Source organism: Lepisosteus platostomus, unplaced genomic scaffold (genome assembly GCF_059453375.1).
Source record: "Lepisosteus platostomus isolate fLepPlt1 unplaced genomic scaffold, fLepPlt1.hap1 Scaffold_100_H1, whole genome shotgun sequence".
Lineage (NCBI taxonomy): Eukaryota > Metazoa > Chordata > Actinopteri > Semionotiformes > Lepisosteidae > Lepisosteus > Lepisosteus platostomus.
In genome coordinates this window covers 88,923-109,089 of record NW_028291481.1, presented here as the reverse complement: position 1 = coordinate 109,089, position 20,167 = coordinate 88,923, and the positions used below count along the sequence as shown (strand labels likewise).

The 20,167-nt window shown below is 43.5% G+C and overlaps 1 protein-coding gene across 6 annotated transcripts; it reads right to left on the bottom strand.

Moving 5' to 3' along the window:
- Positions 1–6,232: 6,232 nt before the first annotated feature.
- LOC148638000 (E3 ubiquitin-protein ligase TRIM39-like) lies at positions 6,233–17,391 on the bottom strand. 6 transcript variants are annotated; one of them, XM_088623407.1, is made up of 8 exons: positions 16,756–17,391; positions 13,352–13,447; positions 12,973–13,206; positions 12,685–12,844; positions 11,759–11,818; positions 10,397–10,429; positions 10,097–10,123; positions 6,233–7,087 (listed from the first exon to the last, which is right to left on the bottom strand). In XM_088623407.1, exons 1-8 carry the CDS (start codon positions 17,344–17,346, stop codon positions 6,540–6,542), a joined length of 1,749 nt encoding a protein of 582 aa, XP_088479533.1. In that variant the 5' UTR covers positions 17,347–17,391; the 3' UTR covers positions 6,233–6,539. The 6 variants fall into 6 exon arrangements, with proteins under 6 accessions (XP_088479533.1, XP_088479534.1, XP_088479535.1 ...); XM_088623408.1 differs by lacking the exon at positions 10,097–10,123; XM_088623409.1 differs by lacking the exon at positions 11,759–11,818.
- Positions 17,392–20,167: the final 2,776 nt, after the last annotated feature.

Genomic DNA, 20,167 nt, shown 5'->3' with positions numbered 1-20,167 from the left:
ACAAGAATGCCCCCGAGACACCTGCACCCCCCCCGGACCACTCTGGTATCAACACCCCCAAACCCATCCATACCAGCTAACAAGACTCAGAATCGGTGCAACCCTCCAACCTGGACCAAGAGCAGGATGGGACAAGAACCTGCACCACACTACGCACCCCTCATCCAGACCAGCAGGACAGCCAGACCACAGACAGCACCATCATGTAACCCCCCTGTTCATTCCAACAGAAAAGCCGAACTGACCCCCACCAGCATGGCGACGCTGCAGCTCTGGTCACACCAGCAGGCCCAATGGGCTCAGAGCTGGGGGACATACAGATGCAGCCATTCAAAATGCGTGGGCGATACCGCATTATTTTCCAGTACGCTGTACGCAGTCTACCGCAAGTTACCGGTAAATACCACTAGTTACCGTAAATTCTCCTATAATATGACAAGCAAAATAATAGTATCCGGAATTTCGGCAAGGTGGAGCTAATAAAGCTCAACCTCTCATGTTTGAGCTGTGGCCATCAAAGTCTTTAACGAAGATATTACTAATAGTATTAATAATGAATGACCTTGGACAAGCTGTAAGTGTAAACTCAAAGTATTGCCCTGATCAACATTCTTTTTTTCAATGACCGTCTTTGTAAAAGTAACACCACAGCATTTCGCAATCACACATTTGTTAGGTGTTAGCATAAACTATTAGCAATCAATAATATTAAATTTAGCACTGTAATAAGCTGTTGCACTTTCCCCCGCATCTTGTAAAAATATATTTTCATTGTTCAAATATACATTAAGTCTGACTATCATATAATAAGTTAAATACAAAACTAAAGAAAAAATAGGGTTAAATATAAGTCAAAATATTTTGCTAACAATGTTAACTGTTTATGAATAATAAAATGTATTAACTAAGGAGTAGGATGGCACAGTTGTTAGTATGTTTTTTGTTTTGTTTCTTTTTCATAAATACAACAGTAGTACCTGATGTCTCAGTGGCTTTCAAAATTAAATTATGCATGCAAACCTGTGAACTAGAAAGATAACTAAGATATCCATCCGTTTATAATGGTGGCGAAGTGGTTAGCATTGCTATCTTGTAGCACTGGGGTCCTAGGTTCAATTCCTGCCATCCTGTGTGTGTGGGGTTTACATGTTCTCTCTGGGTTACATGGTTTTTCTCCATATGTGTGATATGACTCCCTCTCGCACTCCAAAACATACTGGTAAGTTAATTGGTTTATGGGAAAACTGGCCCTGGTGTGTGTGTGTTTGTGTCTGTCTGTCCTGTGATGGACTGGCGCTATGTCCAGGATGTTTTCTGCCTTGTGTCTGTTGCTTACTGGGATAGGCTCCAAATCCTCTGTACTGGATAAAGAGATTAGAAATGGATGGAAGTAAAGGCACTGTGTGGATGGAACTATACACAGTGTTAGAAACCCACTATGAAATGGCAGCATCTCACTGAGAATAAAATATTTTATAGTGCTGGCTTAAGGAAACAGCCTTTCCACCTCCCTTGCACATCAGTATCCATACCTAGTTATTTAAACAAATTGCCTCTAATTATAAACATCTTAATATGCTGGCTCTGTGGATCCGCATCAGCTATGTTTGCCCATTCCTTCAATTCATTTGCATCCAACACACAGTTCAATGCCAGCAACTACACATAATCTAAAATACAATCCTTATTTCAGTATCTATGTAAACATAAAGTCTGTTAACTTCATCATCTTCATCAAAAGTATGCCTATTCCCATTAGGAAGTGTTCTTGTTATAAGTGTATTCCTCAGCTTTCCCCAAATTATCTTCTTCTTGCCAACATCTCTAGTCTTTTATCTTGCAATAACTCAGCCAACACTTAAATCTCCAAAAGCTGCTTGTGTTCATTTCTTTAAATCACAAATATCATGTGTAAATACTGGCCATGTAATACTCTGCATTGTGGAATAATAGTTTATTTTAAAGGGAACTAGAGAAACTAAGAACTAGAGAAATCAAGAAAGGCTTTTTTTCTAGAATTAATAAATGCACATCCTGTTCACTGGGGAAATTAAATCCACACTGAGCAATCTTCAATATGTTCAGAATATGACAGCAAGAATCCTATCAGGGATGCATTACACCTGTTTTCAAGTCCTTGCACTGGTTACCTATCAGATTTCGAGTCAACTTCAAAATCCTTATCCTCCTTATATCCTGTCCTACAACTGTTATTATTGATCACCGAATTATAGTACTTGACATGACTTCATTCAGCCTTTCCTGAACGTCTATGACAGGCAGAGAGAGTGCTGTTTCTGGTGCGATCTTTTGCAGCTGACATTTCACTGTTTTAAACGAACAAGAAATTAGATTGCTCATAAATCAGTTATTCTATATAAACACAGTGTAATTGCCCTCCGAAAATCCTCTTTTTCTTGTTCGTTTTAGAGACCTTGATCGAAACTGATTTTAGATGTCAGAAAGGATTTATTTACTCTGTATTTCCTACATTGCTTTGTCGAGATTTTAACTTTATATCTAACTTTATATCTAGGCTCAGATTTCAACTATAAATCGTACAGTAATTAATAGCAGTAAATACTGATGTTTTGCGCCCTCTTACCACAAAAATATATGTTTTGTCGTTGGGATTAACTTTATTTCGTACGCGTAGCTACTACCATTCAGACACGGGACAGTTAAAGATGGCGGCAAATCAGACACCCGGGGGGGGGCGTCTTCTTGCCTCCATAACTAAAATGCCAAATAGGAGTGGCTTAAGCGACATACACAGTCGTGTAACTGACAGTTTGAGGTAGCCTATCGTGTAAATTTCGCTTTGTTGCTGATAGGTTAAGCTTTCGAAACTCTGCCCCAAAGTCATGTGACTGATTTTTCGCCCTGTTTCGTTTGTTAAACGCAATGATCACAAGCACCACCATGGTAACTGGGATGTGTAGTTTTTAATTCCGTTTGAATAATAACTGTACGTACGTCTTCATATTTGGCCAGGGCTTTAAAGAGAAGGCGCGCCAAAAAATTTCGATGCCGTCGTCTCCGCTTTAAAGGTACCCCCGTGCTGGAAGAATTTGACCTCGGAACGTTTGCCCAGCGTAGTTATAGTGGACATAAAAACAAGAGTTCTCTGGCATTATATCCTAAAAGACACAGACCGGCGCCAGACCGGTAAATGCTTGATGAACTAGGGATTGGACAGTTTCCAAGTGCTTGTACAATCGATGGAAATGTTCAAATAAATGTGCAAAAGAAACAAACAAAATAATCATTTATTTCTTTATCATATTGGCTAGCTAATGTCCTCTCTTTGCTAGTTAGTGGCTATGTTTCTGCGTTGGGTAGCAACGGGTGACTGTTCTCAGGCGGAAGATGTAAACAGCTTAATTTTCGTGTTAAATAATTTTTAAAAATTAAAATTCATTCTATACAGCAATCACATGTTTGGGTACTGTTTCATAAAACTTTCATGCTAAAAATGTTAAGGGAGAAATGGAAGACTGGTGTGTATTTTTTCTTTAAACTATCAAGACCAGCCATACACAGTACAGTTTATGTACATACAGTAATGTTTATGTTCCTAAATTAATATCGTTTATGACCTTCAGATGCATTATGCTCCTCTTCTTTTTATGCTCAGCTACTAAAATTTCCCTTTAGTGGTAAAATTCCATATAAATATTCAAAACTAAGCGGATTGAAACGTGCACAGTAAAGACATTAAATGATTAAATCTTTTCACTACCAACCAATGCACCACGAGTGCCCCTGTCAGTCATTTTGGCCAACCAATCACTTACCGCGGTGCCCTCCGGTGCCCTGCAGGTAGGTTACTGTACCGTGGGTTTTTACCGCTCATTTTGAATGGCTGCATCTGTACCAGATTCACACTCACCTTTTTTCTATACATACATTGTCATTGATCTCTGCAGTACTAAACACATCATACTGAATTAAAGGTCCGGAAATATATGTTTCTTGTCTTCTTACACAGCTCGACAATAACAAAGCAGATTTACACTCACCTGTTTTTATACAAACGGGATGTTTACAGTGTTAATTACAGTCCAGATTCAGAGCGGAGTTTTACAAACCGATATTTTACACAGAAGATTGACACTGCTTTGCGTTGTGAATCTCTTTCTCTATTGGTTTTATTGAATGTGGCACTATTAGACAGGCAATGCACTGGGATAGGGGGATGCTGTTCATGAGCCAATAGCATTTAAACACCCACACTGCTGCAACTAAGTGTGTTGGGTAGCGCACACACAAATCTTCATTTACAGAGCTCCTGTAGCCTTTTTTCAGTGTTGGCCAGTACTCAAGGAAGAGACATTTACAACCCATTCGACAAGGGTTAAACACACACAAGGGCAATAAAATGTATGACATTACATGGACAGATCTGAATGAAATTTCAGGCTATCGAAAAAAGTAAATAATTAAATAGCCCATAGCCCAGGACAGAAGACAAGACTGACAAGTAGCCCAAGTTTCTGTCCGTGAAGAAAAAAACTTGACGCTGCCACCAAACAGATGTAAAATCTTGGGTTCAGTTTAGTGTTTTGGGCTTTCATATGAAAGTAAACAGAGCTTTCACTGGGCTATTATATCAATTTATTGGGAACTAAACATCTTACAAACTACAACTCCCATAAACACCCTTAGCCACTGTAGGAAAACCGTAGCCGTGGGATGCCAAATATGTAATGTTAGTGGCTCTCTGAAGGCACCAGTTCTGTAGGGTTTGGGCATTTACTGAGACAATTATTAATTGTAGCAGTAAATCACAAAGTTGATTCTTTTGATGGGTTTAGAATCCAACCATGCGACATAACTCAAACAACGCGCACACACAGGTACTAATACACGAGGATACATTTATTAATACATAGAATATGCATATAAACCTAACAGATCTTATCGAGAGAGTTATCAGAATACAAAAGGTATATATTCAATCAGTTACAAAGAGTTACATATATCAAGAGGACATACGTTCAGTATATCATTCATTAAGACCGTTTCATAAATTAACTTGGTTACAACTTCTACATTAGATACTCAAACAAGTACATAACTCTTAGGAATTAAATTGATATCAACTGGTTTGGATAACAATTGAATTCTCGAGCTGTAATGCATTGAAGTTGAATACTCATCCAATCTCTGGGGATTCAGATCTCCTGCGGGCACAAAGAAACAATTGCAGGCTTGTTGCTGTCCAATCCGCGCTCTCTGGCTCCGTGCCAGGCTGTGCTGTGCGGCTTGCGACGGTGCGCTGCTGATGCTCACTGTTGGCTTTAACTAGCAAATTTTGTGCACAGGAGAAAAGATGACTGTGGGTCCCAGCAAGTCAGGAAGAGGACCGGTTCGTTCCTGATGAAGAACTAGTTCTGAATAGTGATTCAGCTGTCCACAGTTCCGACCTGTTCACGAGGCCTGCTGCTGATTACTCTCTGGCAACCTCCACTCTAGACTCTTAGAACAAAGGAAAGTTCTGGCACTCAGACACACTGGCCGTTCCGTGGTTGTCCGGGCTGAGTCTCAGGATGGTCAGGAGGGGCGCTGCGAGAATGTCCTGCCCTTGGGAGCCTTCTGCTCCTGGGCCGTCCTGCCCTGGAATTCTCCTTTGAATTCCCTTTAGAACAGTCCACAGAATCCTCTCCAGAATCTTACTGAATCTCTCTGAAACTCCCCTTCTGAATCTTGTTGAATCTGAATCTCCCAGGCTCTCTGTGTTGCCTGTTTTTACCTGGAGGAACTTCAGCTCATTGATTGGCTGAAAGTTCCATGGGCATCAGAGTCCCACATGGGTTACTCAGCCCTACCAGTCCCTGATTGGTTGATCAAGGTGAGATATGAGTCACTTAGTCCTGACACTTAGTAATGCAGTCCAGATGTCCAACTGGCACTCCCTAGACAGATAGGCGCCAATGGATGACCATTGATCATGATAGCCAGGCTTAGCTAAGTGCATCCCCCTTTGGGAGCTGTCCCTTATCAGAGGAAACCTTAAATCACCCTGCACTAATGGTCTCTCTGTGGCTCCAAATGGGGCCTCATTTGGGAAGCTCAGAACACTTAATTCTTTCTTATTAATAAGCCTCGCCGCTACACCACTTTCTGATGGCATCACAGTGCCTATTCTGCCTGGCTGATGACGTCAGCTGGACTCCCAGTTCAGGCAGCTTTACAGTCACCGGCACGTGCAGGAGAGACTCACACAGGATTTCATTTTTAATTCATTTCAGTTTATTTTCTCAAAATTCGAAAAAAAAAAACAACACGAGAGGGTTTCCAGAGATATTTACAAGTCAGGAGTACAGCAGGCTGGTAGCGAGGAATATCTCCCTCTCTCGTATATGTTATTTTCCTGTTTTAATCTTTTACTGTAATATAACATGTTTAAACATGACACAACATCGACATCATCTAAAATTACTATTAGATTTTTGACATCATCTCACTACCCGCCGTTAAACCCATCTCCCAGTATGAGCAGTGGGACAGAGAGCTGGGAGAGAGTCAGCCTGTGTTCATGAGTCAGTGACTGGTTTAATCTCCACACTGACAGCAGGCAGCAGCTCAAGGTCTTTGTTACGATCCACAGTCCTGAAGACAGGATAGATCTTCTCTCCCTGAGTGAAGACCATGTCAGTGAAAGTATAGAGATGAGCTCTGGACTCCACTGTGTAAAAGGAGACATTCCTCTCCTCAATATCCACACACACCCCCAGCTTTCTGGGCTGCAGACTGTGGGGAAGATGAGTCACAGGGTCAGTGAGAGCAGATAAAACAGAGAGGTAAGAGCTCAGACACCAGTAACCCTGCTGGGGAGAGAAGCTGAACCCCCCTTGCCTCTCTGCAGACTCTCTGGTCACTCCTATTGTCCACCAGTCGTTCACCTCCACCTCCCAGTAGTGTCTCCCTGAGGTGAAGGCCTCCCTGCTCACGACACAGGACCAGTGATCAAATCTGTGAGGATTGTCAGAGAGACTCTTCCCCTGTCCCTGTCTCACTCTCTTCCCATCCTCAGACAGGCTGAGAACACAGTGAGCTGTATCAGGGTCCAGAGTCACAGCAGCTGGGGAATAAAACAGCAAATATCACAACAGGCTCCTGCCGATTACATTCCAACTTAACTCCATTATACTGTGAAATGTCTTTATTTAGGAGTGCTGGGTCTTCAAAGGAGAAGTCTAAGATACCTCAATCGTATATATATATGGTACTACAAAATATCGATGGCAACTAAAGAGAAAAGTGTAGCAGCTGGAGGGGACGTGGAAAGAGTACTGGAGATGCGCCTGTCTGTTAAAACGGTTTATTTCAAATCCCAGTTTAGCAGCTCGTTCATCTTCTCTAAGACCATTTTCCTGATGACGCAGAATAAAACAGTGCTGAATTCAAAGACGACTGTATAATGCCCGTTTTTACACAAAAACAATATAATAACAAAACCAAAATCTTGCTTAAATATAAGAAAACCTTCACACTTACTTTGAAAATGTGAAGAAATGTCCAAAGTATTCAATTTAAACCAGAAATAACACATCCAGAAACCCAGAGTGAAACAGAGGCGCAGCATTCAAGATGGCATTCAGGTGGGAGGTAAAGTTTAGAGGCTGAGGAGTTGTTTTGAGTTTTTCATGACCTGAATGTTATTTTTTTGCTTTTTTTGACTACAGAAAAATAAGGACATTGTTGCAACAGTGAAGAGTATCTGTAAAAGGACCCTGCCGGACCAGGAGGGCATGATATCGGCCATCAACACTGTTCACAGGCTCGGGAGAGCTAACATGTCTGGGCAAGTGCGCCCTAGAATGATTATAATACAGTTCACCAAGAGGACGGTGAGGGATATGCTGTGGCCAGCGGCGAGGGGGAATGAGTATTTGAATGAGAACAAACTGAGATTTGCAGAGGACCTGTCCGCCCCAGACAGGAGCACCAGGAATCAGCTGTGGCCCAAGGTTGAAGCTGCCAGAAGAGAGGGGAGGAGAGCCTACTTTGTGGGAGCGAGGGCCTCTGTGGACAGGAAGGAGATTCGCTCCCAGTGACTGCTCAGGTAATGATTATGTTTGGTTTAATTTGTTATAGCAGTATATACTAATGTTTATTTAGTGTTAGTTTGGAATGTTGTAGTTATGTATTAAGGACTGTTATAGTTCTGGTTCTTGAAAAACTCAATAATTTAGACAATTTAAGAGTAAGTTATCTGCTTTTGTGTATGTATTTTTCATGAATGCCAGAGGTACTCGAAGTGTTTAAAAAGAAAAGTGTTTTTATTTGTTTTCTAAAAAAGTGAGTGCTGATTTTTATTTTATACAGGAAACGCATGCATGTTGAAACACTATTTAAATTCTATATATAATTGAGAAATAATAAAGCAAGGGAAACATGATATATGTAAAAAATACAATTTGATCACATAATTTACTTCATTACCTCTGGTGGTTAAATGTTTTTTTCTGTTGTGTTTTTTTTCTCTTGTACCTGTTTCTGATCCTCTGGTTGTAGTTGTATTTGTAAATTCTATTCGTTTAATAAAAAAAAAACTTTTGTGACTGTGGCGCTCATACTGACTTCAGACTGTTCGCGCATAGCTGTCTGCCTCTCTGATAGGAGACACCAGCTGTCAATCAGTGAGCTCTGACCACTGAGAGACGGGGGGCGGGGCTTATACATGTTCATTGTGAATGGGGGTTTTGATCAATTCAATTCAAGAGGCTTTATTCGCATGACCAATGAACACTGACTTAATACTCTCCTGATATTTAATACTTAAATACAAACTCTTAATAATTAATAAAAACTCTCCTTCTATTGTCTGCTGGTCAGTCCAGTGAAGATCAAAAAGATTCTTCTCAGTTCTTATGTTTTTACTCCTGGAGAATAGAAAGGCTGTAAAAAAGAGCCTATCCAATATAAATAATAGACATATATTGGGCACGGCCTGGAACAATAGGTATCTACATGTGCTATAATTTGAATAATCATTTTTGAAGAAATGAAATGTGTTTTTTCGGGGTGGCGGATATTTCTTCCTAGAGTGTGTACTGAGTAAAATATATATAAATCTGATGTTTCAGACTTGATGTCAAGATGGTTCCTTGAATTCAGACCCTGAACCAGGCCTGGACTTGCTATACTGTCCAAGATATTGCAAGATGTTCAGGCCACAAACACTCCAGGTGGAAATGACCTTTGAGGAGCTGGGGGTTAAAGAGGTTCAACATCCTGACTGTATCATGATTTTAAACACAAAAAGCAACAACATGAGCTGTTTAGCAATAACGTTTATCTGCCTGATAATGTTTATTATTCCCTCAGCCTGAACGTACTCTATATAGAAGCCCATCCTGCCTGTACTGTGTTTGTATGAACATCCTGATAACACAGTCAGAGGAAATAGGGAAACAGACGAAGAAAAGGTGATTTTATAAATATAAACTCTCATTTGTTTCTTCTTGCTGACCCATCAGCCTGGTTGACATGTGAAGAGAAGCAGCCATTTCTCAGACAAAAGAGAGGCCTACAGGCCCCAGAGGAGCCCCTGTACCAGAGTCCCACTGCTGCCTCTCACAAGAGGCTGTGTGTCTGTGAAACTTCAGGGGAAGAATACTGTCATTATACCATCCTTTTTTCCACAACCTTTAACAGTGTTTCTCCTTAGGATTTGAACAGCTTGTTATTATGAGACTGGCTCTGCTCCTGAATTCTCCTGATATTCCACAGTTTTTCCAGTCACTGGTTCTGCCACATTCAGTCTGTAGACCCTCATTCAGGAGTTAGCAGAGACCAGAGCACGTGGCCTTCGGGGAAAATGAGTTTTCTATACTGTCAGTCCTGGAGAGACTCATACTGGCCATTAGATTGAAACACAGGACGGAGATAGAAATTCCCACCATGAAACTTTGATTGATCTTCACAGCCCACATGTAGGATGTTACAGAAACATGAGATTGAAATACATCTCCTTCTGTTTACAGATCATATCACACCAAAGAGACCTTCTGGACTCAAGACCTCAATAACCTCAGACACTAGGGCTTAAAACAACACCTCTGTCTTCAAGAAGAGACAGACCTACCTGCAGCACTGCACAACCACTGCCATTCTGAAACACAGATATACAGACACTGTTAATCACAGTCTCACACTGGAACACAGAGACACAGATACTGTTAATCACAGTCACACACTGGGACACAGAGATACAGACACTGTTAATCACAGTCACACACTGGGACACAGAGATACAGACACTGTTAATCACAGACACACACTGGGACACAAAGATACAGACACTGTAATCACAGTCGCTCACTGGTAATAACACGTCAGTAAAGTCAGTACTGTCTGTCAGCAGAGTTTCACACAGTGTACATACGTGATTTAGGGATAGGAGCTCGCTTCACAGGATCTGCAGAGAGAGAGAGAGAGAGAGTAGATCTTTATTGTACTAAAGACTGTTATTGCTTCATACCTGTTATTATACCAGAGTTTATACTACAGTCTGCAGTCAGTTCATTTCAGGATCCCCGGTCTCCACTCCAGTGTGGATCAGAGTCAGTGAGGGTGAGCAGCAGTGGCTGTAAGACTGGAGTCTCACTCAATAAGACTGAGCAGCACAAGGCAATAAGACACACAGACACATCACAGGACACCCTGGAGTCCGGTGCTTGAGCCATTGAGAAAGATAAGAAACACAGTCTGTCCACAGCAGTGAGCAGTGATTTCATAAAGAACCAGCAGTGATACTGAGAACTGATCAATGCTCAGTCAAATGCTTCTCATTGTCGTGTGATCTCTCACAGCATGAGTGACCTTTACCAACAGTGACCAGTAACATTGTCTGAGTGACCTGTTCCCACAGTAACCAGTATCACTGACTGAGTGACCTGTACCCACAGTGACCAGTATCACTGACTGAGATACAGAGATGTCCTGCTCACTGGACACACTGCCTGATCTCTGGACATCAGCTAGACAGTGAGAGGTGTCAATAATCCTGTCCAAGCTACTAGCCAGCAGACTGAGGACCATCCTGCCCCACATCATCAATAGCGACCAGACGTGTGGGGTGGAACAGCGATCCGTCAGCTGGAACCTCCAGCTCACGAAGCATAACGGAGGCATGTAGGATGAAGCTATTTAACTAGGTAGCCTGGTGGGGATTCTCCACGGAAAAGTGCACTGGACAGGACAGAGAGCTCTGTACAGGGACTGAAGAAAGCTCAGAAAACCTGTTCCTTAGTGCTCCTGTTGAGAAATGGACAATCGCAGTTTCAGAGCCAGGACTGCAGCCAGTGGTAACACCCAGGAGGCTTGGAGGGGCTCTTATTGTGTGAACCAGCCTCACTGACCACTTGCGAAATGGAAAGTTTGATAATGAACAATCACTCTCTTAGAGACGATTTAAATTCTGTTGAAGTGTTGTTGTTATAATTGTATTTTTTGTAAGAAGTGTGCTGTACACATTGTTGTAATAAAGTGCATTTTCTTAAAAAATGACCCCCACTGGATTTTCTGTCTCTGTCCATCTGTGTGTTTCTTACACAGTGTGACTCTGATCCACACAGAGTGACTGTCTGCAAGCTTGACTTTCTGAATTCAGACGTGTATCAGCAAGTATCAGAGTGTGAACCAGTGTGTGTGTCAGAGTGTGTATCAGTTTATGTATCACTGTTCCTGCTGTGTGTTTGAGCTCCAGGTATATTTCAAGGGGGAGCTGTTGTGAAAACAGACTCACAGTGTAAAAGCTCTGCTCTGGACCCGGGTTCTGGAGTCAGCAGACTGTAGACATCAGTCACTGGGGAGACACACAGAGAAATGTTTCATCAGGGCTGCAGTAACAGATTAACAGGAATAACAGAGCTATTCTGCTTCACTTGGGCTGTAGATCCTATTGTAACAGGACCGATCTACTGGACTGAGACTGTGGCCCCTATTCTCACGATTATAGTCCTCTTTCCTTAAGGGTGCTCCAGCCCTTTCACTTTAGACTTAATTGTGTGCACCTGATCCCTTTTCCCAGCCCACCTTAAAAGCCAGGCGCTGATGCTCATCCTGGCTCTGTATCTGGTTTCCGCACCGTGCGAGTCCGGGACCTGGAAGGGCCTGGTCCCGTTAAGGTTTTAATCTTTGTTCCTGTTCCCTGTCCGCCGGTTCTGACCCGGTTTCTGGTTTTAATTCTTTGTTTGGATGGATCACCTGCCAATGGTCTTATTCTTGTGTTTTGGATTGCCTCTATGGATTGTTTTTTGGATTGTTTGCCTCGGCCACACCTTCCCCGTGCACCAGCGCACTTTGGACACGCCCCCCTGTTTTCAGCCCCGTATCCCTGCATGACTTTTTCCTAGTGTTTCCTACTTCTTCGGATTGTGTCGTCTGCATAAGGTCCGGAAAGAACTGTTCGTTACACCTATGGTTCTACTATACAGGGACTGTCGCTCCTATTAAAACATTCCTGTTAAACTACATACAGCACAATATAACAATACAGTTACTGTCATAAAGATTTGTGAGACTAAAACTTTAAAGATATTTCACCTAGAATTTGAATCATTGACTGGTAAGCTGCTCTGATAAATACAATCACTGAACAGAAAATCCATTAACAATATAAGAGAAATTCATAGTCTATCCAGAAAGACATCAGTGTGTTTCACCACCAACCTGTCATGGAAATCTTTATTGATTCCTTCTTGCAGATGTCCTCCAGTCGTTCTTTCAGTCCAGAGACAGCTCTCCTCACTGCCTCAGGAGAGAAATCTGGACGGACAGGGATGCTGGGTGAGTGTCCATCTCCAGGAGGGACACAGACAGACTGGAAATTCTGAAGAGAAGAGAAGAGAAAGAGGAGTTTCCAGTCAAACACAACACACAATCCTTGGGAGAAGCCAGGAGCAGCTCTGTGTGAGAGACACCCTTCTGTACTGCAGAATCACAGAGCAATGATGTTACCTGGAGGAAATGGATGTGATCCTCTGTGTGTGAGAGCTGGTTCAGCTCAGCATCTCTCCTCTTCAGCTCAGTGATCTCCTTCTCCAGTCGCTCTAGAAGTCCTTCAGCCTGACTCACAGCAGCCCTCTCTTGAGCTCTGATCAGCTCTGTAACCTCAGAGCGTGTTCTTTCAATGGAGCGGATCAGCTCAGTAAAGATCCTGTCAGTGTGCTGTACCGCTGTGTGTGCAGAGCTCTGAGGGAGGAGACACACAGTAGATTATTACACAGGAAAACTCTCAAACTACATTATGCAGTATGTTGTGTTTCCAAAGGGTACTGTCCAGTGTTCAGCTTTGGAAATGTGTGTCAATGCGTCCACTTCTCTGGTCAATACCCACTCCGAGTGACTCCACAGCCTGTGTCAGCTCCTGAAGCTCCTTCTCTCTCTTCTGGAGTCTCTGCTGGGTTTGTGTCTGTGTCACCCCTAGCTGATTCTGTGGAGAAACAGAGACATTCAGGGCATTTCTGCTGTAAGAGAATCACATCACAGAGATGCCCCTTAGAGTCACCCATGACAATTGACACTCTGTATCTCTGATGTCTTATCCACACGAGCTTTGTTTCCTGGTCCTGTCTGACACACTCCTGTTTCGTGTCTAATCTACACCGGCAGCATGTGCAGCGCAGCAGACCACGAGTCTCCACCTCCTGCTCGACTTTTACTCCTCGCACCTGGGTCTGCACATCTGTATGTGAAGTGAAAACACAGAAATTATATCTGAAACGCAATCTAGAGACTTCGCTTTTCATTCTTACAGCTCAATACTGTGTCCTAACTGCTCTCTGCTCCTCACAACAAGGGATTTCAGCAGTGCTGATGAGCCCAGTGGCTGCAAGTTTCAGGATGGCCCCGGGGCCAAGATGTATACCGTGTCCCGTGTTGAAGATATAAAGTCCAGCTTTAAATTGTTTCTGCCAAGGGCTATTGAAAGGACAGCCCTATATGTGACAAACCTGGAGGGGAGACTTGTGGATAGCGATAGCTGGAGGGAGGTGGACTGAATAGACTCTCAAGCATACGTGGGTCTGTTGATTCTGTCTGGCGTATACAGATCAAGGAATGAGGCCACCACCACCTTTTGGCATGCCGAGTCTGGTTGGGCCATATTTTAGGCTAATGTGTCAATCCTTTCATATTCTCTCAGGAGCCATTTGCTTTGACAAGCGGGACACAAGACCTGCCCGATGTCAACAAGACGAATTCGCTGCACTGGAGATGTCTGGGACAAGCGCCTGCCACTAATCTACAGTCTCGGCCCGGAAGTCACTGTGGATGAGCACCTGGTCCCCCTGAGAGGTCGCTGTTGTCATGACCACCAGTCATCAGAGATCGATCCACAAACCACAGACCAGTTCCAGCAGCAGACTAATCACAACAAGCACCACCGTCGCTGCATGTGTTAAACCATCACCACCCGCTGTACCGTTCTGCACTCAGCTCTATTTAAACCCTCTAAACTGGCTATTCACTGCGCGCTATTGACTTCTCTCCTAGCGAGCTCCTACCTCGCTCCTTTTCTGGAAACCTCTCTTGTACGACTACTTTCAGCTTTTTGAACTTACCTTTGCTCTTGACCATGAACTCGCCTGTCGATTCAGATTGGACACCTGTGTTGTTTCTGCCTCTACTCTCTCTCGTCATCATAGGATTCTACTAATTCATCACTTGAACTTGTTACAACTGTCCTTCCCAACAATACATGCCGAGTAAACCAGGCAAATATGGCATAAAGATCTGGGCTACCTCCCCAGCAGCTGCCCCCGACGGAAGAACAGACAGCTCTGTGTCCCAAGGGATGTAAAAACCAGCATCGTATACCACAAAAACAAGCCATCATTACCACCCGCTGCACTCATGTGCGTGAACACACACACACACAAACACACACAAATGGGACTGTTCATTTTATCTGAAAGGCTAGTTGAATTTGTGATGTTTGCAAAATAAAGTGTCATTTGAACACAATTTTTTACTCACTCTTTTCTTTGTAAATAAAATCATAAGCTCAGTTTTGACTGGAAACATAACAGAAGTGTAGCGGCGAGGCTTAATAATAAGGCAGAATTAAGTGTTTCTGAGCTTCCCAAATGAGGCCCCATTTCTCTGTTCATCTCTGTGGTGCAGCCACAGAGAAACCATTCATGCAAGATGTTTTCTTTTGATAAGGACAGCTCCCAAAGGGGGATGCACTTAGCTAAGCCTGGCTATCATGATCAATGGTTATCCATTGGCGCCTATCTGTCTAGGGAGTGCGAGTTGGACATCTGGACTGCATTACTAAGTGTCAGGACTAAGTGACTCATATCTCACCTTGATCAACCAATCAGGGACTGGTAGGGCCGAGTAACCCACGTGGGACTCTGATGCCCATGGAACTTTCAGCCAATCAATGAGCTGAAGTTCCTCCAGGTAAAAACAGGCAACACAGAGAGCCTGGGAGATTCAGATTCAGATTCAGATTCAGATTCAGATTCAACAATTCTAAAGGGAATTCAAAGGAGAATCCCAAGGGCAGGACATTCTCGCAGCGCGCCTCCTGACCATCCTGAGACTCAGCCCGGACAACCACGGAACGGCCAGTGTGTCCGAGTGCCAGAACTTTCCTTTGTTCTAAGAGTCTAGAGTTGAGGTTGCCAGAGAGTAACCAGCAGCAGGCCTCTTGAACAGGTCGGAACTGTGGACAGCTGAATTACTATTCAGAACTAGCTCTTCATCAGGAACGAACCGGTCCTCTTCCTGACTTGCTGGGACCCACAGTCATCTTTTCTCCTGTGCACAAACTTTGCTAGTTAAAGCCAACGGTGAGCATCAGCAGCGCACCGTCGCAAGCCGCACAGCACAGCCTGGCACGGAGCCAGAGAGCGCGGATTGGACAGCAACAGCCTGCAACTGTTTCTTTGTGCCCGCAGGAGATCTGAATCCCCAAAGATTGGATGAGTATTCAACTTCAATGCATTACAGCTCGAGAATTCAATTGTTATCCCAACCAGTTGATATCAATTTAATTCCTAAGAGTTATGTACTTGTTTGAGTATCTAATGTAGAAGTTGTAACCAAGTTCACTTTACGAAACGGTCTTAATGAATGATATACTGAACGTATGTCCTCTTGATATGTGTAACACTTTGTAACTGATTGAATATATACCTTTTGTATTCTGATAACCCTCTCGCTAAGATCTGTTGTTTATATGCATATTCTATGTATTAATAAATGTATCCTCGTGTATTAGTACCTGTGTGTGCGCGTTGTTTGAGTTATGTCGCATGGTTGGATTCTAAAGCCATCAAAAGAATCAACTTTGTGATTTACTGCTACAATTAATAATTGTCACAGTAAATGCCCAAACCCTACAGAACTGGTGCCTTCAGAGAGCCACTATGATTACATATTTGGCGTCCCTGAACCGGTTTTCTCTACAGAAGTAAATATGTGGCAACTTGCAAAATTTGAAATGGTTTCAAAACTAGTATCTTGGCTAAATACATACCAGTCTTTGATAATCACTTAACATGTTTGGAGGAGGAGGAGATAATGAACAACAGACAGAAGAACAGGAGACAGTTCAGAGACACAACCAGTGTGGATCACAGCTGAGTACATGAGCAGGACTCACCAGTGGAGAGATATAGCATTACAGAAACAGTAAATACAGTCCAGAGATCAGTTAGAGCCCGAGATATCCTAAATATCAATTTTACATCTTGTACTAGAAAATAAATACAGACTGAAAGTCCTCACCTGTTTCTCAGTCCTTACTGCTGCAGCTGAGACAGTATCATGGTCTCTGTGTTCATCCATTACACAAGCATAACAAACACACTTCTGGTCAGTACGGCAATAGAACTCCAGCAGTTTGTGATGAGTGGAGCAGATCTTCTCCCGTGGTTGCCCTGTGGCATCAGCCAGCTTGTGTCTCTTCAATGGAACAGCTTCATAGTGAGGCTGGAGGTGAGTCTGACAGTAAGAGGCCAGACACACCAGACAGGATTTCACAGCTCCCCTCTTTCTCCCAGTGCAGACATTACACAGTAAATTTCCAGGGCCAGCAGGACTGCGAGCAGGAGGAGGACCACTGAGTTCTTTCTCCTTCAGTTTCTCCACCACTTCAGCCAGGATGGTGTTTCTGTGAAGATCAGGTCTTGGGGTGAAGGTCTGTCTACACTGGGGGCACCTGTAGATCCCAGTCTGATATTCCTGATCCCAGCAGTTATTAATACAGCCCATACAGTAACTGTGTCCACAGAGCAGAGTCACTGGATCCTTCAGCAAATCCAGACACACTGAGCAACTGAACTGGTCCTGAGAAACTGAAATATTGCCTTCTGCCATTTTTCTGACAAGTAAAAACTGCACAGAGAGGAGCAGTAGAGACGGAGCTGCTATGAGGCTGTTTCAAGTGAAACGAAACTGATCTCCGAGTTTCACTTTCTGGATCTGCACAGAGCTGCGGGGCTGTGAGTGCTAGGGGGTATCGTTGTTAGGGGTGTGATTAAGATTATTAGGGGGAGTGGTTTAGAAACAGCTGTGATTTCTTTGGTGGTTGTTGTTTAAAAGAAGGAGGTGGTGTTGTAGGGGAGGTGACTTTTGGTGTCATTTTGGACTCAGGCTGACAGAGAGAAGTTTTTTTATGATTTTTTAAGATGTCAGTAGCTGCTCATGTACAGAGATTAATGTGAAGTCAATCTAGTGGTTTGTGTTCCCAATAATTAAAACAATAAAATACTAACTCACTCACACAGCATGAGAAGATCAGACCCTGATGGGGACAGACAAGAGGAGGCCAGCTGGCCCATCCAGCTGTTTTAACAAACCCCTGATCTCTGTGTGAGATTGACAACATCCTGTGTGTCTGATTATTATTAGAAGCTAATTAATCTAACTATCCCATCTCATGTTACTCTAAAATGTTGTGGAACCTTTTTCACACTCCCACCACTGTTTGTGTAAAGTAGTAATCCTGTGCTGTGATGGAAACCCACTTTCTTGTCAACACCTCTGAGAAGTTAATCAGTCTGGATACAGTAAGTCCCTCCTGAATCTCCTACAGCTGAGATTCACTGGTGTTCAGTGTGACATTTTCAGAGCTTGTCTGGTCACAACCAACTGGAATCTCAAGGCTGAACTTCTGGAGGAAAGCCAGGATTTTGTCCTTAAGTCTTTTACAACAAAGGCATCCAAAAACACAAGCAAGCTCCCTCTTTTAAGAAGAAAAATACAATAAAATTGAATCTTTAATACAAACACCAAACTGCAGGATTACTCACTTTGTCCTTTTTAAGAGTCCAAGACAAGCCATCACGAAAACCAGACTTTCAAATCTCAGACAAAAGACCCCTGACTCCAGATGCAGGCACTTAAAACGTGCAGTATTTCTTCCTAATACAGTAAAGGTCGTGTGGTGTATTGCGGTTTGCATTTAGCTGGCCAAAGATGATCAATAAGTGGCACTTGTGCTGCATTAGATGTTAGTGAAACGATTTTGTCATTTAATCTGTATCTCTACTGTGCATATGGAATATTAATGTGGAATTTACAACTTAAGGGAAATTTTAGTGGATGAAAATAAAAAGTATAACATAATATATACCTAATGTAATGCAAATTTCAGCAACAAGTAATCATGAAACAATTTAACTTTACATTTTTATTATAAAAATCAATTTCATACATACTGTACTGTAGTGGCTCTTAAGCCATACAGTCTCATATGTAATATATAGACAGCATGGTGGACTGTGACGACATAGACAACATGGTGGACTGTGTCACTGACTACGACACAGACAGCATGGTGGACTGTGTCACTGACTACATTAACTTCTGCGTAGACAACACCATCCCCACCAAAGACGTACACTGCTTTTCCAATACCAAACCCTGGATCACCAGCAACCTGAAGGCTCTTCTGAATGACAAGAAGAGAGCCTTTAGGAGGGGGCGTCAAGGAAAAGGTCAAGCGTGTACAGAGGGAACTAAAGCAGAAGTTAAGAGAGAGCAAGGATGCCTACAGGAGGAAGGTAGAGGACAAGCTGCAAAGGAACAGGGTGAGAGACATATGGAGCAGCATGAGAGAGATCACTGGCTTCAAACAGGCTGGGGGTGCAATGGAGGGGAACCTGGAGATGGCCAACAAGCCCTCTGTGGCTCAACACCCATCCCCCCACAGCCACACGCTCCCTAACCCTTCACAGCTGCGACTGCCCAACACCTCCTCCATCCCCCCACAATCATGGCTGCCTACAGCTACGACCCCCAACAGCTACTCACCCCCCAATCCCCCACAGCTGCCATTCCCCAACACCTCCACCATTAACACCTGCAGCACTGACAGTGCTATGAGCACCATCCCCCAGGCCAGGCTGACCATCACAGCTGACCAGGTAAAGAAGGAGCTGAAGAGGCTGCACCAGGGTAAGGCCACAGGACCAGACAAAGTCTGTCCCAGAGTTCTGAGGGCCTGTGCTGATCAGCTCAGCGGAGTGCTCCAGCGACTGTTCAACCTGAGCCTGCACTTGGAGAGAGTCCCTGTGCTCTGGAAGACATCATGCCTGGTCCCGGTACCAAAGAAAGGGCGCCCCTCTGTTCTCAATGACTACAGACCAGTTGCACTGATTTGTCTCATGAAGACACTGGAGGTCTTATCCCACCTGAGACCCCTGGTTAGCTCATCACTGGACACCCTACAGTTCGCCTACCAGCCCAGTGTTGGTGTGGAGGATGCGATCATCTACATGCTGCAAAGGGCCTACTCACACATGGACAGGGCTGGCAACACTGTAAAGATCATGTTTTTTTACTTCTCCAGTGCCTTCAATACCATCCAGCCCTTACTTCTAAGGAGGAAGCTGGAGGAGATGCAAGTTGATGCCTCCATGACCTCGTGGATCACTGACTACCTGACAGGCAGACCACATTCTGTGAGACTTCAGAACTGTGTGTCTGAACAGGTAGTGAGTAACACAGGGGCTCCTCAGGGGACGGTTCTTTCTCCATTCCTCTTCACCCTCTATACTTCAGACTTTAAGTACAACTCAAAGTCATGCCACCTGCAGAAGTTCTCAGATGACTTTGCAATTGTGGGATGTATCAAGGGTGGGCAAGAGGAGGAGTACAGAGGACGGGTCAGCAGCTTTGTGGAGTGGTGTGGGGA

Bases quoted from the DNA above. Each gene is read 5' to 3' on its own strand.
- LOC148638000 (XM_088623407.1), bottom strand. From the start codon at position 17,346: ATGGCAGAAGGCAATATTTCAGTTTCTCAGGACCAGTTCAGTTGCTCA. The intron at 13,207-13,351 runs GTGGGTATTGAC...CTCCTCCCTCAG, and splicing joins AGGCTGTGGAGTCACTCGGA to AGCTCTGCACACACAGCGGT. The intron at 12,845-12,972 runs GTAACATCATTG...TCTTCTCTTCAG, and splicing joins ATCACATCCATTTCCTCCAG to AATTTCCAGTCTGTCTGTGT.